The following is a 26,989-nucleotide window of genomic DNA, read 5'->3' on the forward strand; positions in this document are numbered from 1 at the left end:
TACCTCGTTCAAACCGTCGCAGACAATACAAAGAGTCCTGAAAAAGACTTAAATCCTAGACTTACCTTGGTCCATCGATGGGAACAAACGCTGCTCGTGCGCCAGGCTCGGCGCAGTAGTGTAGTGCCGGTGCGCCCGCTCGAGCCCGCTCTGCCCGCAGCGCCTGCAGCGAGGCGGCAGGCGGCACCGCTGCCCGCCTGGCTGCGTGCACCTCATCTCACCTTCTTTACCTTTTACACACCTACAAAAACTTATTTTACTTCCAGACGAAAAACCTCGAAGTTTTTAGTCAACATTTGTGACCATCTTCCAATATCCCGCATTAATGAAATGCGAAATAAATTGATAGCCAATCTTTTGTATGGACTACTGGGAATTTGGAATTTTGAAAAAAAAAGTGCCAATTGGGTATCTAATTTTATATATTTTTTTAATTTTGGTTTTAAGAAATTGTTTGCCAATGGTAATTTCAGCGTCCATATTATGTACTAGGTACATAAAGTTTTATAAAACATCAAATGAAGTGTAAACTTCACATAGTGTAAGACTTCGTCTTTGGTAGGTACACACGTGCGGCAAAGTGCCGGTCAGTCAGGTACTCTAATGCTGGGCCGTGTACATACAAACATTTACATTTGAATAACATGCATTTTCCTTATGTAAGAGACATACCTACGCCCGTATTCACAGACACCAATCACAGAGCTCTATTCAACGCTGTGCATTCGATTTGCTACTTCACTTAAGCAAGTATCGTTTGTGAATACGGGCAATACATATTTAAATAAGAATCCAGCCTATCGCTTAACCTGTTATTTAGAACTACGAGTATTATGTCTTTAAAATATATTCTCTGTAAAATTTTAAATCTTGAATAACACACAATTGAAATTATCGTTTGTATGAATTTAAGTTGTCTATTTGGGTTAACAAATAGCGAGGATTCCAGTTCCACGTCCTTAAAACGTATAAGTACATATATATTATATATGTCATATTTTGTATTGTTAAATAGGTACAACATCAATTCAATAATGTAGAAGCTACATAAATATAAATAGTACACATATTTTTTTTCAAGCGGTGATAAGTATACATAATAAACAAAATACAGCGAAAGTACACGGCCCAGTGTAATCAATCACAGCACAGAGATGAGCGCAGACATCGCCTAGCCACAGATGAGGCTTGTGATATTTGAGACTCATACTTAGATGTATTTTAAAATACATACTCGTAATGTATTAGTAGGTACTCGTATTTAATTGTATAACTCTTCACGTGTTGGTTGTGTTCTGGTTTTTTGACTGCTCACCACTGTGTGGTGACAGATACATCAGTTGGTTGGAAAGTTTTGTAGTTCTATACGTTCAGATGTCGGCGGAGCAGGGCCGAGGCCGGGCTGGCGGTGGCGCGAGTTGTCGAAGGTCCAGCGGCTGATGAAGCGCTCGCGGCGGCGCGACCGGCCCGCGGGGCCCGCGCCCGAGGGCCCGGCCGCCGGGCCCGCGCCGCTCGACGGGCCCACGCTCACCACGGCGCAGTTGGTCGTCGCCTCCGTGCAGCTCACGAACGACGCTGCGGACAAAAGCCTGGTTACGCACACGCATAAGAACCGCCACAAAGCCAAGACTTACAAAGTTTACGTTGCCGCTGAAGAAACCCAGCAAAAAATGCTCGAAGACAATGTGTCTGAATAGATGACGAACTTCGAAAATGTGCTGAAAGTTTTCTCTTCCACCAGAATGTCACCTCATGAAAGGATAAAGTTCCCACATATTCTAGAGTCAAATTAAGCGAAACTTAGTATAACCTGGGATATGCTTATTATCCGGTCTGACGGACACCCGATCGCCTTAACGATAAGATCGCTTTCGAAAAAAATTACAAACTTATTAAAATTGTAATTTTAATAACGACCGTCGTCGTCAGCGAGTCCATTAAAAGTTTTCGTAAATGGCGCAGAATGGACAAACCCTGAAAGATCGTTGGAAACTAATCGAAGGCAGACAACCTTGTTTAACAGAGAGTTAATCCGAACGGGTGAAGATCGTACTCCGGGAATATTCCATTGCCAATATTGAATGTTTGATTGGAAAGTTAGAGGTCATGATGAGTAGTCAATCATGGCGTACCTAGCCCTATTTGTCATTAGTTACTGACATGATTTCAGTCTGAGTAGTTTGAAATTAACTATGTTATATTCGAAAATGCAGGATGCTCATGAAAAACAAATTTTATATTTGTGTAAAAAACCCGAAATAGGTTAGGTATCTCTTTAAGACAGAAATTAAATTAACGAACAGGAGAGATAAGAAGAAAAAACACTATTAAAGGATCTTCTGCATTAATGTACGCTGTATAATTGTACGAGGTCTTGCGTACGGCAGTAACGGCTTAACGCGGGGAATAAATCCTTTATGGGCAGCGGGCAAGGTCGCGCGGATCCCGCCGAGCTCTTAAACCGGCTTAACAGCGCGACTCGCAACAACCGATAAATCTCGCCCGTTCTAATTTTTTATTTTATGTAGGAAAAGGCCCGAGAAGCCGCCCCTCGAGAAGCCTCAAGCAGTTGCCCACGTTTTATGCTAATTTCGTGTATCTTTTATGGCGCTTCAGATTGGCTCTATGTCAAGCGAAATGTACATTTCCCTGTGCAAACACTTCAATGGACTCAAGGTATTGAAAATCAGACAAATGTGCCTGTCGCGAAAATTCTTTGCTCAGAAGATAATGTCAATATCGATAAAGTTACAAGAAGCAACAATATACCTGTTTTTCTATACAATCCAAGCCGCTGGCATCATCAGCTTATATAACATCTGTCTGGGCGCTCATTAACATTAACAAGCTTATAGTGTCAAGTCGAGCTCTGTGACGCCTGCGCTGGGCCGTAACGATGCCGCCTAAGACGTTTCTATTGGGAATAAGGCGTGCCTATTGTTCTAAAAATAAGAAACATTGTGGCAGTCAAGGTGAGATTTTCGTGACACGGGCCAGCTCTCAATGTCAAGCTTCAACGACTCGCCAGTCCGGAGTCGAATTAACTAGTCTGGTTTTATGACTATCTCCCGAAAATGGTCGGTGGCTTAGCTGTTAGGCTGTTATGTAATTTGATTCCATTTTTGATGTCTCAAATTAATTAAATAAGAACCTTCGTATCTGAAAGCTTTGCGATATAAAAATAAATTTAGGCATTGTAGCAGACGGCCTCTTTTTCTCGTTTAAAGTGCTTTGAATAACATTAGTAATAGGTTAACAAGAGCGCGGCAAAGAAATCGAAATGCGGAATGGCCCGCAATGATAGCCGGGTGAACTTCAATTTGTCCGGACGCCGGCAATCTGCGCGGCGATCCGGCCGGATAAGTCGGGGAACGATTCCGGAGTGAAAATACCGGTCGCTGCTATGGACAAAAACAAACTTGTTTTATGTTTCTTTAACAAGTTAACGGACTTGTTATACTTAACTTGTCAGTTAATTTAAACGAGCTTTATTTAATAATGGCGGTCTCTGTGGTCTTAAGGGCTTTAAAAATACGTAACTTCATAATATTGATGCTGAAAATGTAAGGATTCACCGATACCGTGGCTTAATTATCGACTCTCGCGACTGATAAACCTTAGAACTCATTATTAAACTTGCTCCAGACACAATGTGCCATTATTATGCCAATAATTAACTCCAACGAAACTTCCTTGTAATGGAAAATGGTAATGAAGGCAAGAAAAAACCATTTAATTTCGGATTGCCGTGGGTTGTGATGGAGCGACCAGTAGGCGCTGGTTTGATCCAAGTGGAAATGTAAATACTGTCAATTTGACTAAATTGCTTTGAAAATTATACGAGGAAAGGTCATCATGATTTATGATCACGCCCGTAACAGTTACTATGAGTATATCATCCGTAGGTATAATAAATAAATCCAAAAAAGATATTGCCGTATTTACAAATGCTTTATCTTTTTTAACCCTTAAGGTGTGAGCCGTCTACAATAAATTGTAGAAAGTTACTGCTACTGAATGATTGTCTTTTCCAATGAATATTTGAATTTTTACTCTCTCGTTTGGCCTCAAGAATTACAACTTGATACAAATTCGTGATATTAAATTTCATCAGGAACATCATGATTATTCAAACCAAGAGAACAAGATGCCGAGCTGTCAGCAAAACCACTTCAGTCGTCCGAATGCCTTTGAATTTTGTTTCCTGAGACACGAAAGTAAAAAGTGGTGCGACGCGTTAAGAATAATTAGAAAGATAGAAAGATCAAAGACGTCGCGCATTAATTAGTGTTTGATAAGGGCGCGGAACACTGAAGGCGTGTGCGTGCGACTGGCTGCTCGCCCCGTGCCAAGGTCACGCTCACGCTCGCAACGGTACAGTTAGGTCGGAGTGGTCTCCTCCCACAATGTGTGCGGTAAAGTTCGATGTCAAAAATATTTTCTACTAGCTTTCCGCCCGCGGCTTCGCCCTCGTGGAATTTTGTCTGTCACAGAAAAACTTTATCGCGCGCGTCCCTGTTTCAAAAACCGGTTTAAGCGGGAAAGCGTAACAGACAGACAGACAGACAGAGTTACTTTCGCATTTATAATATTAGTTGGGATAATTTTCTTTTTCTTAACTAAAATACATCTCAAACATGTTGTTAACTTGTCTTACTTGTCCCTAGGTCACCTTCTATAGCTTCACATGTAAAAAAAGATGAACGATTTATATGGGCGCTTAATCAAATCACATTGACCTTGCAATAAAATAATGTCCACATTGCTATAACCCTTATGGGGTTTAAAAATGTAACCACGACTGTATCACGTAGCCGTGTGAGTGCGGCTCGCACACAAAGACGCGGGGCTCCTGCTAAAATGGCTGCTCAGAGTGAATGAGTCCATTCATCGTTTGCAGCACCCCCTGCACACATGCACACAGCAGTTGAAGCTTGGCGCCGGCACACTAACTCATGAAGACTCTTGTTTTCAACGGCATCGTTTGATTCTTTGTCACGGTCAGTGTTACAAAGTTAGCTGCAGAAGAGTTCAAATACAACAATATCATCTATGTCACCGCACTATCATTATATTTAAAGTGACATAAATTAGATCATTTCAAATTAATTGGGCAACGTAATAGTTCTACTCGTAAAGTAAGTAATTTATTTCGTGGTTAGGTAAACATTCGGAACTAAGTATTCAACTATCGCGAAGACAAACCACCCTCCATATATCAAGAATTGCGGTCTCATTACGATGGTCACATAAGCGCCTTAGCCTCCCTAATTACTACCATATTCTATTTGATCTAATCTTTAACATGTGCGCCTTACGTATTAAATCGGTGGAAAGTTTTGTTCGTTTGCGAGGATAAATCTTTGGGATAATCTCGATTCCAAAAAAAGCTGTAGAAATCTGCGCTTCATCTGAATGTCAGACTACTTTTAATCCTAGAAAACTATGCGCCTTTCTGAATATAAAAGTTTTCTAGGATTCTCTCGTATTCACGAGTTCTATAATATTATAGCGAGCAAGTGAAACCTCTGCGGACAAAAGATACGCCCATTTAAATCGAATAAGGCACTGAATTCTAAAAGTTTATTCTAATCTCTTCCGCGCACAAACTGGGCATAGTATTGAACTTTATTGTTTTAGACTTCTCAGTAAATTATCGGATTTCGACTTAAAGAACTTTTATATCCATAACACAGTTAAATCACTTGGTTAGAATAGAATATAAACTTATAAAAGACTCAAGTTTATTACTATCGCAAGTGTTCATGAACTACCTAAAGTTATTTAACCGTCAGACTTGAAATCCGCACGCGAGTTACGTAATAAATATTCGTCTCTTTAAAATAGACATGATTGTCACAAAAAAGTTTTTGTTTTTCCAACGGGATCGCAATAAAATACCATCAAATATTTTCAGTGATCGGTCAAAGGGAGTTTATCAAAGTGCAGCGTTTGACGAGCGGGCGCTGGCGGGCGGTGTTTGCCGACGTAAGTCAATATAGGCGGCCGGCGCGGCTTTGATATGGCTGGAGCGTGAGGCGAGTGACAACAGTCGACATAAATGGCTAAACTTTGCGAAACTGGACAGTATTCCACTCACTATTGGCATTAAATGGATTTTTTTTACTGATCCATGTAAATAAAGAGATTTGCTTGGCATTAAACAAAAAGTTACCTTTTCTATTAAAATGTAATAAGCTATCGCGTTTGTTATCAAGTCGTATTATTTTTTATCATTAAATTTCGGTTCGTGCAAGATCAAATTAATTCAAAAGTCACAGCGTATAAAGTTGTACACCGCTCCCTGGCTGCCCACGCCACGCGCGTCAAGAAAAAACATAGCGAGAAATGGCAAATTAGAAAAGTCCCTAAAACCTTTCGAATAGTCCGAGTGTACGAAATAAGAAAAGTTTAGTGCCGAAACAGGTTCGTGCAAAAGTTGGATTCCATCTCCACTTTTTCTATGAATTCCAATCTCAAAACAAATACTTAAACCATTTTTTTGCTTCAAGTTAAGAATTTATGGATTTTAATAATAATATAATAATAAAGGTGCTTATTTTGAAGGAGCTTTTACGAGGAATCGATTTGTTTTTCCACGCGAGCTTTTATTCGTTGTTATAAGTTGGATTGGCGTGAAGGCTATCGAACAATAGCTAAAAGGTATAATAATATTATAATCCTCTTAACATTTCTTGAGCCGTAAATAAAATTCTTGTACATTATATTGATTGGCCAGCGTTTCATACGAATACAAATTTTTCTAAACGTGCTTTTACAAGTTGATACAAAAGTGGGCCAAAAAGTTAACTAAGAGTAAGTAGTAATAAGCAAATGATAATAATTAACCGTTTACTTGTATAAGTTTCAGTATTAAACATAACTTATTAACAAATACCAGATAAGGAGAATTGAATTAGGAACTTTTGAGCACTAGGAACTTAACTGTAAAGTTTGCCATTGTTTCATGCAGTTCTTGGGATGAAACTTAATTCTGTAGTATATTTAATATTATGGAACAAAAATCTCTTAGCTTTAGTTAGTTTCTAAGTAGACGTCAAGTTTTTAACGTTTGTTCGTTTTAAGAAAAAATACGCCATATTGAAAGCACAAGCTGTGTCTTAAGAAGTGACAAGATCTTCGAGCAAAGCGAATTGTGTAGCTTTCGAACTCTACTGACTGATGCTGGTGGACCGCGGACGTTTCAAGAAAAAAGTTGTTATACACAGCCAGCACATATGAAAAAGACTGAATGAAGACTGTTGACTGTTGTAAAGCTTTGACCTCAGAGGCTGATGACCATCCCAGGAACGCGCTGTGAGAACTAAGAATAGTCTAACTGGAGCAAACATTTGACATCAGGAGCAAGAAACAAGAGTTGACGGCCACGACACGGTTGTAAAAGTAAAAGTGCTTTTTTAAAGCCTACTTACAGAAATAAATGAGTTTTACTGAGTTTTACACATTCGGAGTGGATCAGGAAACAGAAGCTGATGCATTAGAACATTTGGAGTAACGTGAACAACTTACTTGAGACGACGCTGCTGGCTCGCGCGGGGTGGTAGGCGGTGGGGCGCCGCAGTGCGACGGCGCGGCGCGCGCGCGGGCGCAGGCACGGGAACGTCTGCAGCAGCGCGCGCCGGAAGTTCTGCCCGCTCAGGCAGTACAGCACGAAGTTGATCCCGAAGTTGCTGTTGAAGAACAGGATCGCCACCTGCTGCAGCGCCGACCACCGCCCGCTGTAGTCGTTTGTGGTCTGCTGAAGAACGACTAACGTTACCACGGCTTTGTCATCACAGCTAATGGGGATTTGGGACTTTTGGAAGACCTTACAAAATTTAAATCATTAAAATTAGATACTAGGTACTAAACTTTTAATATGTATACTACCTAGATAATCAACCTCACGCAGATGACTCAGCGATAAAACTTTCTTAATTTGTAATCTGTTACTTCGCCAAAACTTTTAATAAAGGTGGATCTACCTAGACTCAAATTCAACACCGTAATAATTATTTCTACCTAACGAGCGCTCAATAACAACCTATTAAAAACTTTGCGCAACAATATACAAAGTCAAGCCGTAGTGAATTTTAAAACCCGACATGCGATCCTGATTTGTAAAAACAACTAAGCCCCTATTGTTTCATATTGGTGTACGAGTAACATCAAACTTGGGAATAATATTGTTTGAAGTATCCCAGTTGCTGAAGACAGATCAATCGAGACCTTGGCCCGCCGGGGAGTCGATCGCCAGAAGTTGCGAGTAATTAGAGACAGGACGCGGACGCCCGCGGGACTGAACCTTTGGGGCCTGTCATTGAGATAAATGATAGGACACGGTCTTGAATCGCGTAATAACCACAACTCAAACTGATCCCACTTAAAATTCGTTTATCGTTCAGGAATTTGACGATAAATAGATTGAGTCTATATTTAGAGTCCGCGAAGTTGTAAAATTACGAAGGCTGTACCTACAAAGCGGACGTGGGTGTGGTTCCCGCAAAAACGTCACTTTTGAGGGCATGTTAAGGAATGATGTAAATCTTTGAGTACGAGTATGCCAGTTAGGGACAATGCAACAGTTTAAACCAGTACTATAAATAATTACAATAACACATGACCTAAGTAAACATTTTCACGGCTAATTTGACTATTACACAAAAAAACGTTGCGAAGAACTCTATCTAAAAATATCGCCCCCACCCTAATGGAATTGGCAACTATCAACATGCAATTACTTGCTAATGCTGTTGATATTTTGCGGTACCTTGAAGGTGACCGGTAATACTTTTATTGGCTGTCGCCACAAGTTTGCGGAGGGTGCCTCGATACTGAGACGCGCCCTGTCTGGGGCATGCGGAATAATACCTTCTCCCATAAACGGTCAAGTTTACCCAAAGTTTTTGTTAATTCAGATCAGGTGGACTGCCGTGAACGATTCAGGGTCCTAAACAAACGACCTGACGCGCGTGTCCGTAATCAGACACTTTTTCTAAAGCATCCCCGCCACAGCAAACAATGTAGGTAATTAAGTGCTATAGAACCTTCGGGTTGTATCAAATTGTCCACTGACAAAAAGAGGATTTGCAAATTTTTCCACCGTGACGAAGTAAGTCCTGGTATTTATTATTCGCCCCGTGGTCAGCGAATGAAAGAGTTCCCGAACACGCCGTTTGAATATTGAATTTTATTGAATGATTTATTGTGATCCCGGTGTAGGTTGGAACAACCGTTCAATTTATTCCTGAAAGCTAATTGTAAAGTAAAAGACGGCACATAAATGTTATCTTTTAACTAATTTTATTGGTTAAACCTTTCACATGTGCCAAATCAAGCATACTATATTGGTAAACGTTTCGACGTTAATATATTCCGTCAATGTTTTATGGAGGGAACCTTCACTGTACTCGTATAAAACACAGCGCATTCGACTATTCAATGAAAAGATGGTAGTTATTCTGGCATTTTTGGACAAATTAGACGCGAAGAAAGTAAGATTTGGAAGCATAAGGCATTTTTAATCCAATAAGTTCCATTCCAATAAATAAGGCTTTGATTAAATATTTCTAAGTCAACAACATAGATTAATCAAATTACTTGTTATTGAGAGTAATGCTGCTTTAACGTAATTACATAGAAGCTCCGAGTAAATCGCGGCGCGGTATCAAAGCTCTGGGGAGCTGCGAGTCCCTCAGTCGGTATCGGCCCGGGCTAATACACAGCCAATAAACAAAGTGCTTTGACCGCTGCCGTTTGTGGTGGCGATGCTAATCGATAGTTAATGCCTTCCGAACATCGCACAAACTATTTCCCCAATGATTTTGGAATGAGACGTTATTGGATGTAAGAGCACTCATAGTTTGGCTCCAACTATGCTCTAACTATACTAAAACCAGCAAGCTTTTCAATTAAAAGAAGAATTCTACACGCCACAGTATTGTAGTTTACAACGGCACGTCGCGTTCTCGACAAAAATATTAACATATTTTTTCATATTAAAATATGAATACCTTTCCAGCTAGTAATAGAATCGAGAAGATTGTTAACTCTTTCGGAAAAAAATAATAATATGTACCGTTAGCTATTCCAGTCTGGTATCTACGTAAAAGTGATATTAACAAGTTGAATGGATTCGGAATGTATTGAAATTCGTTTTTATGTAATGAAAATGTTCCAACTTCGGGCCTTTCATTCTTATATTTAATGTAAGGTGATCCATATTAGACATGTTTTTCGTTTAATCATAAATTTTAGACGCGAATTATCATAAATCTGATAACAATGTGTTGTAAATAAATAAATCCGTTTTATCAAAAGCCTGATGAATAAAATCACACATCTAAACGGTCTGTACACACGTCTGCACGGATACACACGCCGCAGCTATAGCTACACGCTCGTTTCGTGGAGGCCCCCATAAAACTCCGTAATTGACTATTATGGTAGACACTACAAGCTTATTATGCGTTCTCTATCTCCGCTTTGTTTTCTTTATAGAGCCTTTGATTTCTATTCCATTTACTCGTTGATCGAAGTTTTATTTGGTAAGAGGAGTCTATCATTCGCTCTAGTTGTCCCTTGTAGCGTATTGACAGAGCGGCGACTGTAAAGGCTTCGAAATGGGCTGGCTGTAAATCTGTTTGATGAGAGGGACAGTTCCGAATGTTAACACGAGAGCCGATTTCCATTTTATTATTCCCGCGTAACGATTCGGATGTTTTTCACACCTGAGCCTAGCATTACACGGCGGCAATGTGACTTTGGATGGCCAGACAGATTATTCACGAACGAGCGGACTTAAATCGTCGACAAACCGTTTATCACACTCGTATGAACACAATCATAATACGTGGGAAAGAAACCTTTCTACTACTACGAAGAATTTCTTTGTGAATAATATTTTTAGGTGTAGGTAGTATTCCATGAAAAGGTATCAGAAATTGTATTTCTGTAGACCATATTTCAAGAAATGATATTACCTCCCTCTTTCGAAATCACAGCCACAAATTAAGTACAGCAGTACTGATATTAAGCGATAAACGTATCTCAATCGTGAAAAAAAACAGTTATTCAAAGGATTATATTTCACCCTTGTCTAGACAGCTCTAGACAGCGCAGTTAATTAATGGGTAAAAGCGTAAATCTGCCTTTGAATTAATAAGCAGACTGCAGTATCGAATGGCAATTATCGAAACGAAGGGTTAAAACTATCCGTTCGTAGACTAATTAAAAGCCGGCGGAAATAACGTTAAAAACTCACTGTAATTGAGTGGCGGCGACGTTCGACCGTATGATATTCATACAAGTGACGGGAATTACACATTTGAGCCAGGGTACAGGCTTTATCAAAAGGTCACGTACTTAAAAAAAAACATCTAATAATGTGTCAGGGGTATCCTGATACTGATCAGGTGCTAAAAATTAGCTATACTAACTTTGAACTTTCATTACTGTTTAATTCTTTTCGTAAGAACATTTCTTATGTAAAAGATAATGGCTAAGTAGCAGTATCATAATAATGATCCAGACAAAAAACTAATCTGTCTGGCCTTTGTATTTGGAAATTGGTAAACATTAATTTAAAAGACGGAGTAAAATTAATTTTCACGTGCTACGCTTTTGGTAAATAAATTTAAAATGAAAACTAATAGCGAAGCTTACTAGACAATAAGTCACATCGTGTTTTAAATTTAATTTTCTCTTGCGGTGGTTACCGTTCTACATTTATGAACCTAGGGATCGGTTTGTCTATGTATTGCGATAGGTAGATAGGTACTTTACTTCCTCTAAAAACAGATAAGTAAAAACATAATGTGACATTCCCTTTCATTGTGCTACATATTATCATATCATGATTAATAAATCATTTGATGTGTTCCGAAACTATTTATAGTAACGATAACTATTTATTAGGTTGCGCCTGATTAAATTAATCGCGTGAAAGTTTTACGAACAAGTTTGGGGCAATTTCGGTAAACGCACAACTTTTGCTGTGGGCCGAGGTAGGGCTGTGTCTTTTATAAATGGCACGGTTCTAGGCAAATACTACGATTATTATTCCATTTTGTGTAAAAAAAAGGTTGTTAGCAATCTTAAAAGGTGTTTCAGAAAGTACCTTTGTAAACCCTTCAGATCTTTGGGACAAAGTGAAGCAAATCTAAGTATTTTAGTTTCACAATTTCGATACTTAAGTCTTTTTTATTTACTTAGCTAAGTGTATTAAAAAGCCGCTTTCAAGTAAGCGCAGCCTGTAAAGTAAGGGCTTAGGGCACAATAGTCGAAGCCTGCGGGTTCGGCACGTACCGAGCCTCGCAAAAATACCTACTAAGATAATAATTTCTTGGAATAGTCCGTCTCCAAACTCAATATTTTTTACAGCGACTCAATGTTCTAGCTGTGTGTGGAGGTCAAAAAGATTCGTAGAACCCCCTCGAATATTAAAAACATTCTAAAAATACTTCCTAAGCTTTTACAAAAAAAAATCTGTTTACATTTGCCCGAAATTAATAAACAGTCCCATAATTGTTTTCAAAATCATTTAAACTTAATTAATCCGCAAATTAACGTTGTTACTTAATTAAAAATATTAGTACTTAGAGAAGGTTTTCGAATTTAAATAAACATACTTAATTGTAAAGTCATCCGCCATTTAAGTTGGCGTCCCCGGGGCCGCGACCGACAGCGGTCTGTCTGTAAACAAATTGTATGTTAATTCAGCGAGCACGATCCCCTGTAAGTCAGTTAGATAATTGAGAGCGCGGGTTTTTGTCGGCCTCATCGAGACGTCCCGTCACGGAGCCGGAATCTTTTGTCCCGTATAATTATGGCTGAGTTAGCATATCTTGATTGTTTGCTTGTAAACAAACGGAACTCCGATCGAACTTCGCCTTAGCGATTTAAAGCCCCGCTTTCAGTTCTAAATGTTTAACAGTGTAAGGAGCTGGTTTTATGTGTATTTGTGAACACAAAGGCGTTATCTACGGTGATCGAGCCGCCGATACGTCGCGGCACAAAGCGGTTTGTTATGTTAATCGTCATTCTGTGAGTCGCGACTCAAGTCAACGTTCGGAGACAACGGGCCGGAGTTTCCGCCAACGTTTCAATACAATAGATATTATCGCTGAGTCTATTTGAGGCGTTATTATTACATGTCATACAACATATTCTTAATTTGTTGTCAGTGTCTACGGGGGGACAAACTGCCGTGTAGCCATATACCATGTTTGTTGACGCATGTTATTAAACGTTAACTATGTTATGATATCGGAAAATTCAAGTTGAAGGGCAATATTATACAGAAACTAAGTAAAATTATAGTCGTACCCTTTTTCTGGGAAATGTGATTTCCTGTTTTCTTTGTTCATGATGCGTAGTATTTTTTGTTTTTTTTTTTTAATCCAGACATGTCAGGTCATAATGTTATTCGTAAAGTAAAAAAGAAGTCTCATTTACACCTGATTCTATCAAAACGTACTTATATCGACAATTTAGATAGTCACGCTCTTTAGTTAGTGATAAGAAATGGTGTATGAAGTGAGATTCGCGGTCGCGCGGCGTTTGGTCGATGGCCTGATTTCCTATCATATCTCAACTCTAAGGCTATATGGACGTTGGATTGATGCTCTATCAGAGAGATATTCAAGGCAACATATGGAGCAAATGCAGAATGAATCATAAATATTTGCGCCTAAAGGTTCACCATTTAAAAAACTTGTTCGCGATGTGACGGTCCAGACGTACGAAGCACAAAACCATTCAAATTTCTTTGTTAGTAGTGCTCTATTCTAAAAATGAGTTGTAATTTGAATTGGCGCACCAATTTCGTTCGTCGTCGATTTGTAGGGCGTACTTTGATGAGCTCTATCATGCGTTTTAAGCTTCAAAGAATAAAAAGTCATCTAATTCGATAAGTAGGCTTTCCCAGCTCACACGCCAGTGTGTACGTATTTACGCATCCTTATCTGATTACAAAGGGCTCATAATGATCGCTTGGCGTGCTCACGATACAATAACATGAGTTACTCTGCTACACTCGCGAGGTGTTCGCTTATGAGCCATTTATTTAGGCTATTTCTCACTTGAAAATTAGTATTGCCTCAGGTGGCACCTTTCGCACGGCGGGTGACCACTGAGCCACAGAGACGAGATAAACTTAAACCACCGTAGTTTTGTAAAGATTTTAATTCGCTATCATCTCTAAAGCAATCGAACTTATTTTTAAATATACGAATCCTATTGTACCAACTTTCAAACCCATTAGGCAATCTAATAAAACATGGTCACGATGAAATTGGAATTGTCAGTACCGGTGTTTTAAAGTCGCAAAACGAAGTGCAAAAGCCAGCGTATTTCAATTTATTTCTCAAAGCGCTCCGATGTTAAAAAAAAGGTCAGAAAGTATTAGACGTCATCGTGATCTGGGTCGAACAAACTAACCGGCGGATTTATTTATTTTCTAAAGCGCATTCGAGAGTGGAGACGGTTGAAGTCGAGTGGGTTAATCTTATCTAGACCAGTCTGGGCGCTGGAACTGAACAGCAGCTGACTGCTCTCTAGTACTCTTCAGATTGAAATGTTCAATCATATAAGGATTTACTATCTTCGGGGCGCGGCCAGTTGAATACGAATAATTGACACTGGCCATCTATAACAGACCCTGATAAAATAAAATAGAAACTTGTAAGTCTTTGTTCTTTTCGATACTCGTAATGGAAAGTGTTGTCGTTTAGAAAAGTATTTCGAATTCTGTATAGTTAAGTGCCTTTAGGGAACGTATTGGCAACCCTTTTAACTGTTTTGGGAATAGACGTGGAACTATCTTAGAATGTATTATTCAAATAAACCGCTTATAGAGCACTCAGATGTGATATTAAATGGAACTCATAAATAACGTAGACAGCCTGGCGTGGTGTTTGAGGTGAATATTGCATTTATTGCCCTTTTCGCGGGCGGTGGAGGGTTTTTCAGCTCTCAAGTACGAAATGAAAGGAGCTTAAGTCTGTGAGAGTGCGGTGTGACATGAATGTAACGCGACGGCTCCAGTGAACGTGTGTGCGGGCCGGCGGCGAAGGCTATCGAAACGGAAAGTAATTACCGCTTTCGTGCGCTTTCAGGCGGCGGTTTTACTGTGGAAAGTTTAAAACAAGTGACAACTTTTGTCTGCAGCTTTGGGTGGCAGCAACAAGTGGCAGGCCCCGCTGCATTTCGCATGCTAGTTGGAGATTTGACTTAGCCGCATAGTTTTGTAACAATTACGAAAGTTCTTGCCTTTTTGTTTTTAAAAAAATCTTGTCCGTATTCACAAATGATGCTTGCTTAAGTGACTCAGCAAATCGAACGAACAGCGTTGAATGGAGCTCTGTGATTAGTTCGTGTGTCACCCTGTGCGTCCACGCGCACTGAGAGACCTCATAGTAATGTTTGTGAATAAGTACGGGTGTCTATTTCAATCAAAATTGCGCTTGAATAAGTAATGCTTGACTTAAGTTGAACTAATTGATTCCCAAAACTAGATCCGCAACTATTGCTCAGAATACCATCTTGCTCTGAAGAATCTTCTCAAAGAAGTCTTATAACAATAACAAGCGTAACACTCAGATTATTTATACGGATCAGTGCTCCCAAATCTACTTTACCCATACAACATTGTATGAACTCTCAAACCGACGCGGCCGCGAGATAAAAAGAACAAACTATTGATTACAAGTCCCCCAATATTATCTACCTACACCACAATACAAGTTGTATTGTACAAAGAACAGCTTATTTACTAAAACTGTCGACAACTAAGTTTGGTTCTTAGCACAGTTTTCATCTCGAAAGTCTGTTCTTATAAAAACGTGGAAGTGTTGAACTTGACCTACACTAAGTACTTGAGAGCTTTTAAAAAGTTGGAGCAAAAATGAAGAATGGGAGTCGGATTGTTTCAGAAACTATAATAATACTTTACAATCTAATAAAGGCTATTAATAATTGTTAATTTATTTAACAATCTGATGATAGTGGAGTATACCAAAACATATGAATTCCTGGAATGTCGTGTCGGATACGAATCTTGTTGTTCTTAAACGACATCATACCTACATCAGTAAGAAACGCGTTCGTGAAATCGACGTCAAAAGAAATTCGAGCCCTACAAATTGATGAGTGTCCTACAGGAACGTATAGGGAAATTACACGAGTTCTTCATGCTTCAGAGACGCATTCAAGTACAGTAAGCCTGCTAAAGTGCTGTAAACAGGAGTAGGTACTTAGTGAATAATAACTAAAAAATACTCTACTAACAATTTAAGGGGACTTGTTAACCACCGGCCGAAAAGTTGCTTCTTCATCAGTCAGATATATTTGATAATGGCGATAAAAAAGTTAAATACTACTTTGTACGATTTGTATATTTAACTCAGAATTAGCGACTTTGAATTAGAGACTTTCAACTTGAGTACTTTTTAGTTGAACTTGCGTTTAAAATCAAACGCTCACATTTTTATCGTTCGCTAGTCACGGCAACTCACTCGAGACCATTATTTCTAAATTAAATCTATGAGGGCAGCGTACCTTCGTCAATCGAGTGTACCCGGACTCTTTAAATCCGTAAATAATAAATGCCTTGTTACTGATAGTTATGGGTTTCTCTCTCCACAGACAACTCGACTATTTGCAAGTTATGCCTGTTGAGACTTTTCATCTTTTAATTAAAGGAGTTTACACAGCTTACAGCGTAATAAAGCCGAAATTATAAAGTTTTGTAAATCGGTTAAAATTATGTTCCGGTTATAAGTTATCCCAAACCTAAGTAACCTAGTAAAACATTATTAATCTTCTTGGTGCAAGTAACGTTCCTACATAGGTAGTAGTAATGTAATCCGCAACCAGGACAGTGTAAAAGGACAGTTAAAAGGTTTTTTAGAGGACGTTTGGAATGAAAACTTTCGATATTACTTTTTCAAGGCATTTAGCGACCGCCCGGCTTAGGTCGGGTATAAATTAAGCTCTCAAACTTTCCGCGTGAATAGTCTTTGTAATATTACGTCTTGAGTGTCTTTGGAAACTTTCCACAGTATCTCAAATTACCTTTATAAATAGTATTCAGTTAACCAATTAAAAAGACTCAAATGCCAAGCCGATTAAATTGTATAGGTGGACGGATCTGCTCACATCCACAAGTATAGGATGAGATATCCTGATTTATTTTACTTTCACGGCCGATGTCCTGGGGCGGCCCGCGTTATCTTTATTGTACAAGGAAATACAGCGGGCCTCACACATTAAATGTTTATGATCTTCCTTCTTACGAGACGTGTTTTCGAGTTGAGGGTGTGTATACTCACTGTATAGAATATTCAATGAGGATCCTCTGGTAAACACAAACTAAACTTTCGGGCGCAACGTGTCAGAAGTTAGTGTTTAATTTGTTTGATTTGGTTAAACGGACGTGCAAGTATTGGAAAAGACCTTTACATTTATTAGTGACCCCACTCCGTGTGCGATATTAACAACATTTTCGAGGTTCTCCACGACTTGTGGAATCCGATATTGCAGACGAAACGAACTACAATAAAACGACTGAACCTACCACGGGTCCACTTTCAACCTATTCCGATGGAACATCAAACAATGAACTACGTCCCCGATATGTGATTGTTTTTTTTACGCGGCTGTCCCTTTTATTTGGTTACTGCTAAATGGCCGTTTACAATGTTCTCAGTAATTAAAAGTGTTGTGAAAGATTATATCTTCTTGTCATCTTATATTATTTGGAAACAAAATGTAGTCAGTATAATATGTAAGTAGTAGTACCTACCTACTCGTATTTGTAGCAGTGGATAATTCGGCTTAGCTAGGATAAACTTATGCTAAACTTATAAGTGTGGCGAGACCCGACACCCTTCATATTGATGCAATGTAGAACATCTGTGTCCACACTCGCTCAACTGCCGATTTGTTGGACGAAAACGTCAATATTAGTCTTTAGGTAACGTAGAACAGAGCCTTGTATTTGAAAATTTCATTTCGAGGTAGGTATAGTTAAAATTTCAATGTTATGTTATCGTATTATTAAAATGAGTTTCTCTTTTTACGCTAAAAAAACACCGTCTTTTTCGGGCGCCCTGGATAAATTGGTTCAAAGACATGATAAGCAGACAGAGGGTAATTAGAAATTTCTAAGGGTGTCTCAGTTTTAATGGAATACTAATAAAAAAATAATTTCTTCGTTATAATTTTACTATTATACTCGTAGTTTAAAATTAAAAACGAATCATTTTAAGAGCTAGTCTGGTTATATGAGTATACCTAACTATAATAATAGTTATCGATGTACTTTTTACGTTCCAATTTATATTACCTATTATACCTTTTGCTGCCTTTTACAAAAGTGCTCGGGTGTTAAAATGTTGTGATGTGTTCTGAATGAGGTTAACGAAATAATATGCCAGACTTGATTGTCGTCGAAATGAATTACTATACATCTCCAAGGTTCATTCAGTGAAAGGTAACAAAAGAATATAAGATGGATTACACGAAAATTTTGCTTTTCAATACCCTTTTATAAGTTAACTTGTGTGATGTTGAAAAGGGTCTTAATTATAATAGTGATCACATGCATTCTATTTTTTTTTTTTTTTTCAAATTGTGAACCTAACAGGCATTGATCAATAAACGCCTTACAAGTAAGCAAAAAAACGTTCATTTACTTTGTTAGTTTACGCAAAAGGTCTGAAGCTGAACACACAGACACCTCCATTTCTCGTGCCGTCCTTCAGCGGCGTTATCAACGTGCCATCCCCGGAGGAGGTCAATCCCAAACCTTCGTAAATCTTTGCTTAAGCTTTTCTAATCTGACAGATAAGAATGTCGCTTTCACAACATTGGGATATTAATGTACTAATATTACTTCAACTGTTTAAATGCGCGATTAATTTGAAATTGTCATCAGGCTTTGACTATCTATCAATGTGTCTGTCTGCCGAATTATAAATTATATGAAAGGTCACAGACAAGAAACCTTTTAACATTTTAATTTCTTTTACGTCTGAGTCCTATTCATGAGTACTCAGAGATTTAATTATTGTGTAGGCAAATCAAATACAACCAATACTTCAAAGTACTTTAAGAGGCAGCTTTTTGCAAATTACCGACCTTGTTTTATCGTTTTTATTTAATAAATAATATCGATTGCTTTAATACCTAATGATCATTTTATTTTTCCACTTTACTTCAACTTCCAATCATCAATTCGAATATGATCATTTTAGATTTTTCCAATACACAGGCCATATGAACCCAATGAGGTTTTGTCGCTTCTCGTATCTGTTACATTTCTTTCGATCTATAATAAGCTCATGAAAGTTTTTCCGATAAGACGTTTTTAAGTTTTTTCGCGAGCTCAGACGGCTCAGGCGTTGAAACTGTATTTATAGACGAGATGTCCAATAGCAATTATGTTTAAGTTGGTATGTAAAAAAATATTCTTGTGTTTGACTTTCGCAATATTAGCGGTCTACCGCAATGTCTACCGTCGTAAAACACACGTGATCGTCGCTCGTCAGCGCTGAGGCGGCGATCCCGCCCGAACAGTAATACGGATTTACTTCCAGCTCTGTTATCCCGTTTTTCGCAAACTCGTGTTTCTTTCACCTCAAAAAGCCAAGGTGGAATGTTTGATGCTCGGTTTGTAACAGGACCATTTTGTATGTTCGTTTTTATTTATCTCTTATATACCTGAATTGTACAATAAATTGTTTGTTATCTTAAATAAAATAAAATAAATATATCAGATGAACGACTTCAATCTAGTCGAGTCTCTCAGTTGTGTAAGCGAGCGTGTAATCGCGTAGTAAACAGCGCTCATTAATTGCATCCAATGTAGCGTGCACGCACTGACGCCCGTGCAATCATGAAATGAGTTGTGTGAATGTGTACCTGTCTGTCGCCACGGCGGGAGTAATAACATCGAACGGCCGCTTCCGATCGCTATGGCCCGGTCCGTGAGCATGTAGAATTTTGTCCAATGACCCCTAGCTACCCATCCTTATCGCTCGCGCGTAATTATATTGCTGTCGCGACTGTGCGACTGGCACCCGCAGTGAGTGTGCGAGCGCGATAGCAACATAATTACGCGCGAGCAACAAGGATGGGTATCTTGGGGTCATTGGACAAAATTCTACGTGCTCACGGACCAGACTTTACCAATAGTTAACGTGTACCTACTTATAGAGCCCTTAATATGAATGAAATAAAAGATAATTTATCTTCTTCAATTTCAATTCAGTGTTGTTGTACTAAAATGCAATTAGGCACATGTTACTTATGATGCTTGTTACTTGTGACAGATACGGCGTCATTTCAAATTGAAGGGCGCACTTATAAATAGCGGTGCGCATATAGGCTTGCCAGACGATACCAGTGAAACTTTCTTTTCTTTCGATAAACTCAATGTCTTTTTTTATACGTACATGTTGTATGTCTACGAGTCTTATCAATCGCTTTGTAGATCATTTATATTTACGGTCTGTTCTAATCTTGTTATTTTTAGAAAAAAATACTGTACAATTCGACATAAGAAGTCTCAAACCTTAGAAAGTTATGTTACGTATATCCTGCTGATCTGATAAATGCGATGAGTTGTATTTTTTGATGGTTTGATGTTTAATCTCGCACTAACTAAACCGATTCAGATATTAAAGTCATTTCAGCCACAATAGAGGAGTTATCATTCCCTTAACGCCAACTTCACGGCCGAATATGGTCCCCATTTTTACTACACAAAACTTGTTAAGATTAGCTACATAACCTTCGGAACATTTTGTATTGAACTTAATTATTAAAGAGCAAACCTCACTCAAATCTTACCCTTCCCCTAAAGTTCCATATGAAACCTTTCTCAGACTCGCTGGTAATAATGTGTTTCAGCAATTAGCCCCGCTAATATTACAGGCCTCAGGATGTAGCCCTTATTTCACAAGTGGTTCATGTTACCCTAATGAGTTCATTGCTTACTAATTGGACTAATCTGTACCGCGCACCTCCAATTATGTAACTGTCGGTAATTAATCCACTTGTATTTAAATTGAAATTCATACATAATCATGATATAATTTACTAGATTCAGTTTGGAACTATCTATCGGTATAATCCATAGAGTAGAAAGAAAAACCGAATTCCTTAGGGAAATGTTGAGGAAATACGCGTCGTATTTCCTATCTTAGAATTTCATATTACTTAATTGTTTATTTTCCTTAATTTGTATTTGATATCGGCCCATAGCTTGAGGCCAGTTAGTGTGTTTCGAAAAATTATTTTTGTGCCGCTTTATTTTTTGTACCGAAGGTCACCGTATTTTAGGGGAATATCTCGCATAATTATGCGTGTCGTTATTCGATTCGAGAACATACTCGTACTTATTAATATGTTACCATTACTTTACCTACTTACAGTGAGCCTACATAGTTTTAAACTTTATCTTAACGCTTATACAAAGCGATGTGTTATACATATTTAAGTAAGAGTCGCTAATGAACTAATTTATACTAATTTGAAACTCGGCAAAGCCCGGTGGGCACGCAAATGGACCGGGCGCGTACGTGCCGCGTCCTGGTGGGTCCTACACGAGCCCATCGTAATTCTGCCAGAATACATTCATCATCACGTAATCTGCCCTAATTTGAGCCTCACCGAGGAGAATATGTTGATTTTGTTTTCGCAGCTTAATTTCGCCTAATTGATCTGTAGAATTACTCCGTTTATGAGTTTGTAGGTTTCTATCATAACCTATTTTATAAACTCGTGTAAGTGTACCTATTTAGTGTCTGTATAAGAATGTTAATTTATCTGACTCAAAGTTAACTCAAGTTGGTAAAGTGTGAGGATCCTAGCTATCCTGGGAGTTACTGCCACTGACCTTCAATGAAATACGAATATACCGACCAATAGAACTGCAATTTTATTTACTTAAATTTCCCAAAGCTAACACGTTTGCCCGAGCCGGTCAGTGCGCAGTAACTGGCCGACTCTTTGATTCACACGTCACACAAGCATTCAAAATCGCTGACATACACCTTTCATAAATAACTTTGAAACTTCCTTTTCATTTTAAACTCGCAGAAGTTCCAACCCGTGAAATATTTAGTTCATAACAATCTACGAATCCATTTTTCGCTCAGGTTTGAAGTTATTAACTTAATTATGACTACATAATTTTCAGTGTTATACCTATTATCAAGCTCTTTATGTTTTATGTCTTTCTTTTTTTCTGTCATTTTATGTCCGGAGTCTCGCAGCAATAAAAAGTTATGGGCGTTTTATGTACTAATTCAGAACTTAACGGACACAATCTTTAACGGACTAAACTTGTGATAGGGTTATAGTGGAATTATAACTAAAGAAATATATTTTCTGTGTACGAAATTAACGAGGGTAAAAGTAGATTGATATTTTTTCAGAAGTTCGTAATAAAAATCCTCGAAATATAGCGCATTAATTTAAGAAGAATCACATTTCCTGTGAAAGAAAAGAATACTTTCTTCTCGGTCGTAGTCTTTGTGACCGAGCCATCTGTATTGTAAACAAAAGGTCATATCATTTTGCCTGGTTCAAGGCCGTGGGCGTCCTCTGAGCATTTTTACAGCCGCGTTTGGACGTTGCGTGCATTATATTCGTCTACTTTAAAAATAAGGAGACAACATCTCTAATTTCCCTTGAAACTTGAGCTACTTTTAGACACTGATTTCCCGAAACCTTTTTCTTACGAATTCGCTTTGTGTGAATGTTTCCACAAAGTTTTTCGCTTATCTACGTTTCTCAGAACGTCAAACTTGCATAGAAGTTAAACGGTAGTTTTCTAACAACAATCTTAATCTTACTTTATTTTTTCTCGTTATACAAAGACTACAAGGCTTTCAGTTTTGTGGTACTCTGAATTGAGTAAAAGTATTATTTATCATCATATTTCTTGTTTGCCGCGAATCGTCCGCAAGACGAAGGATCTTTCAGCTCGCTCACTTGAAATTCATGGGCTACATCCGAATAACGTTCTGCACGTGAAACATTTTATCATAAAATGTCGCTTATACCTTTTTTGCGGCTTGAATCACACCAATTTTTCAACCTTTGCATTAAAATAAAAAGAATTATTTTAAAAATTGAAGCTGTTTTATCTGCTGCTGACAAATAATTAATTTGTTCAATTTTATAGGCATTTTAATTAGACTGCCTAATATTTAACATTAAATTATAACGAGCTATATCATTAAAAATCATAAAAAGCGTATTCCTGGAATTTATGTTTTTAACTAGATAAGATATAGTATTTTGGAGTCCTTTCAATGTTCAGTAAAATAAGTATTCTGATATAAAGTGTACAGCTTTTTGGTGTCATAGGAAAAAAAGGTGTCCAACTGTTGTAAGGAGAATCCTCCGAAAACCGTAAGTTATCGCGATGTGGCCGGCGCTGCTTTAATTATACAGCGACCCGCGCTATTTCCGACCAATCTTTACGATTTTTTCTGTTAATAATGCCCCATATATTTTATGACAAAGAACGGATATTACGATAGATTTAATAAAACATTCGAATTATTTCGAAGTCAATTCGTGGCGAAGTAACGACTCGGTAATAAAGTTTTAAGTAAAATCTTAAAAATACACATGTAAACTCAAGAAGAATATTCTCTAAAATATTTTGAAGCGGCACCACGGCAGCTCCTCGGAAGTTGCAGCATCAGCTCGCCAGCAGAAGCAGTTTCAGCTCAGCTCCGACGTTTTTGAGATGGTATACATTTAATAAATAAAAAGTAAGATAATAGGCAACTAAATTGCGTGCTTTGAAATTTTATGACATAAAATGTGTGAACTGGAAAAATAATAAAGAAATGTGGTTGAATATATTATTTTATTTAATATAAGCAAAACAAAATAAAATAAACAAAAAGGTATAAAATAACAAAAAGACAGTCACGGGAATAAAAATAATAGTAAAAATGCCGTCGCTCTGCAAGGCAACACAGAAAAAATGATGAATTCGGCTCCAGGCAAAGATCTCGCTCAGCACCGGCTGCACCTAGGGCAGGGAGGGCAGGAGTCGAGTCAAGACTTACCATGTGCAGCGCGTACGCCAGGATGCGCATCGTGTAGGCGGGCAGGTTGAGCACCACGAAGACGGACGACACGATCAGCAGCATGCGGGTGATGCGGTTCTGCGAGCGCGGGCAGCCCACCACGCGCGCCACGCGCCGGCCCGCCGGCCGCTCCGCCTTCACCAGCTGCGTGCGCGCGCGCTCCAGCCGCCACACGCCCGCCATGATCCACGAGTTCAGCACCACGATCACCAGCAGCGGCAGCGTGAACGAGACGCCCGTGTCGATGATGTTGAACCGCGCCGCGTGCTCCAGGTAGTTGTAGTCGATGTTGCAGTCGTTGGTCGTGGGCGTCGCGAAGCGCAGCACCGGCAGGTTGATGAGCAGCGAGGCCAGCACGATGGACGCGATGATGTGCCGCGCGCGCGCCACCGTGCACACGGCGTTCCTGCGCAGCGGGTACAGCACGGCCACGAACCGCTCCACCGTGAACGCCACCACCAGCCACGCGCTCAAGCAGCTCGTCACGTACGAGGTGTATACGAAAACTTGACAGAAGCCCGGTTCGTGGAAAACCCCCGTTATACCCAACGCGTTCAACCACGGGGGCAGAAGCTGAACTAGAAATACGGAATCTGAGATCGCCAACGCGGACAAGTACTGGCTGGTCGATTGCAGTCGGAGCTTGCTGGTGAAAAAGACGGAAACGCACATTCCATTTCCCAGAAGTCCGAGAAGGACTAACATGGGAGTGTAGTAGATGTTCAGCGAGCTCGCTACTTGATCCGCGACATAATCGACGAGCGTGAGGTTCGGGTACGTGAAGTTATCGAGCACGAAAGTTTCGTACAAACTGTAGTTAGAGTAGTTGCCTGTTATGAGGTCGGCCATCTCGCGGCGCCCGACCGCCGCCGCGGCGCTCGCCCTCCGACTGTGCCGGGGAGCCGCGCGCCGAGCTTTTATAGCGACGCCGACCCAGGTGACCACTGTAGCGACGCGCTCCGCCCCCACGTTCAACAAGTAAACGCACTCACACACCACCCCGTTGCACTCCCGCTCTGATTTACTGGATCCCCGGGGAAGAGCTCGACGGATGCAAGTATGTGTGCACTGTGCAAGTGTGCACGCGGCGGGGGGCGGCGCGCGTGTGTGTGTCGCAGCGGCGCGCGGCGTAGCCCCCTCTACGAGGAACTACGTCGTAGCATGCTACGAATTATGGCGCAGCTATGTATGCTACGAATTTTCGTAGAGATCGCAGATTGATATCATTTTAACTTAATTTCGAATTCGACAATGAATGCTTCAATTGAAGCAATATAAGAAATAATGTGATCGAAGGTTGTCCGTCTCGATTCGTCTCTATTAGCGTCGTGTGCCGGTCGGATCCGTCCGGGTGCCGTCGTCGTCGCGTCTGCCATTCACTGTCGGCAAATATTTCTTTATTTATAATATTGTTGTAGGTAATTAATAAAGTCATCATCAATGCAGATTATTATATCTACATATATTGTATGTCGTTACAATCCGTGTGCATATAACGCGCGAGCTTTTTAAGAGCTTTTTAAATATCGTTGAGTTGTAACTTTTGTGTTACACGTGATTGTCAGGTGGCGAGTTACAGAACAAAGATTCTATCAATATTTGAACTCGAATTCTTTTAGAACTGCTTTCTTAAATAAGTAAAATCATTTTTCTTTTTTCTTTGCTTTCTTTATTGTATAAGTACTACAGCTTTTAAACTGAAGTGATTGTGTAAGTAATTTTGTATTTTATAGCAATTGAATTCTAATAATCACGGCAAATGAGTCATTTCAGCAAGATAGACGATCTTTTAATGACAATCAAATTAATTTCATTTGATCGGCAAGTATTTTCAAGCGCCGTTAACTAAATATATTGTCCAATGCTCGCTTGAGTTTCAGTATAACGATAAAAAACCTTAGAATTATAGCGATGATTTAGTAACTTACGTCGCCAAACAATTTGAGAAAGTGACTCTTTCTCAACTTGAACACAAACTCGATAACTACCAAACAGAATCTATTTTTGTAACATCACAAAATTTATCTGACAAAGTCGCGGTTTCGAATGGAATATACTTGAACAAATGAACTGGAAAGTTATCGAATGGTAGAGATTGATCGGTTTTATTGAGTCCATCATTGGTTCACCATTTTTGTCTGTATAAAAGTAATGTGAGTATACTTCTTATGTTTCAGCGCTTTTCTATTATAACATACATAACATCGGGAGTGAGTCGCGTTACTGCGTTGAATGTTCTGTATGTGATTTAATTTATGAGAACTACGCAGACTATGAAAAAGTTTCGTACAAAAAGTAACGGAAGACATAAACAACCCATTACAATAGACCCGGAGACATTATAGCGCGGACAAGTTTAGCCTTGGCCAAGTAGACTGCGTCAGGACTCTGCTGTGAAAGGTTTAGGGTCTAAAAGGCTTACCATCATAACTAAGTATTTAATTAAAATGTATATAATTAACAAACGTTCGCTATGTCGATAAGCTATGGAGTCTTGATAGAATAACAATCCCCACTAAAGCTCCATAATTGGCTTGGGTACCAGGCATTATTGTAGAAGGTTTCTTATCGTCATTAATTTTCTACCAACTTTTACAATTTCCGCGTCTTATTATTTCTTTCGATAAGCACTAAGCTCCGATGGAAAAGGGTTAATAGGGTATAAATTTTAATGTACATCTCAGTATCTCGTTATTGTCAATTCGTAAAAAAAGTCTCTAATTGCATGAATTACAAAGTTAATTCTTAAGCTGGTAAAATTCGTTTCGAAACTTATTATAATTTCTGCAAGTAACATTTAATTTTATGGCAACTGGTCCGACCGATGAAAATGTGAAAAAAAAAAACAGAAAAAAGTGTTTATGAAAGACCGT

The 26,989-nt window shown here is 39.1% G+C and overlaps 2 protein-coding genes across 2 annotated transcripts in view; one reads left to right on the forward strand and one right to left on the reverse strand.

Annotated features, from left to right (window-relative positions):
• LOC135086997 (protein furry-like) overlaps positions 1 to 26,989 on the forward strand; it is a 223,151-nt gene that overhangs the window by 113,286 nt on the left and 82,876 nt on the right. The gene's annotated exons all lie outside the window — the stretch shown is intronic.
• Positions 1,337 to 24,994, reverse strand: LOC135086911 (thyrotropin-releasing hormone receptor-like). Its single transcript, XM_063981731.1, has 3 exons — positions 24,096 to 24,994; positions 7,531 to 7,756; positions 1,337 to 1,575 (listed from the first exon to the last, which is right to left on the reverse strand). The coding sequence occupies exons 1-3, from the start codon at positions 24,963 to 24,965 to the stop codon at positions 1,337 to 1,339; spliced, it is 1,335 nt and encodes a 444-aa protein (XP_063837801.1). The 5' UTR covers positions 24,966 to 24,994.

This window comes from Ostrinia nubilalis, chromosome Z (assembly GCF_963855985.1).
Source record: "Ostrinia nubilalis chromosome Z, ilOstNubi1.1, whole genome shotgun sequence".
In the NCBI taxonomy this organism is placed as follows: domain Eukaryota; kingdom Metazoa; phylum Arthropoda; class Insecta; order Lepidoptera; family Crambidae; genus Ostrinia; species Ostrinia nubilalis.

What these genes read in the sequence shown, in the direction of transcription:
- LOC135086911 (XM_063981731.1), bottom strand. Translation starts at nt 24,965, where the DNA reads ATGGCCGACCTCATAACAGGCAACTACTCTAACTACAGTTTGTACGAA. An exon ending in TGGCGTACGCGCTGCACATG is followed by an intron (nt 7,757 to 24,095) that starts GTAAGTCTTGAC and finishes GTTCTTCAGCAG; the next exon opens with ACCACAAACGACTACAGCGG. An exon ending in AGCCAGCAGCGTCGTCTCAA is followed by an intron (nt 1,576 to 7,530) that starts GTAAGTTGTTCA and finishes TTTTGTCCGCAG; the next exon opens with CGTCGTTCGTGAGCTGCACG.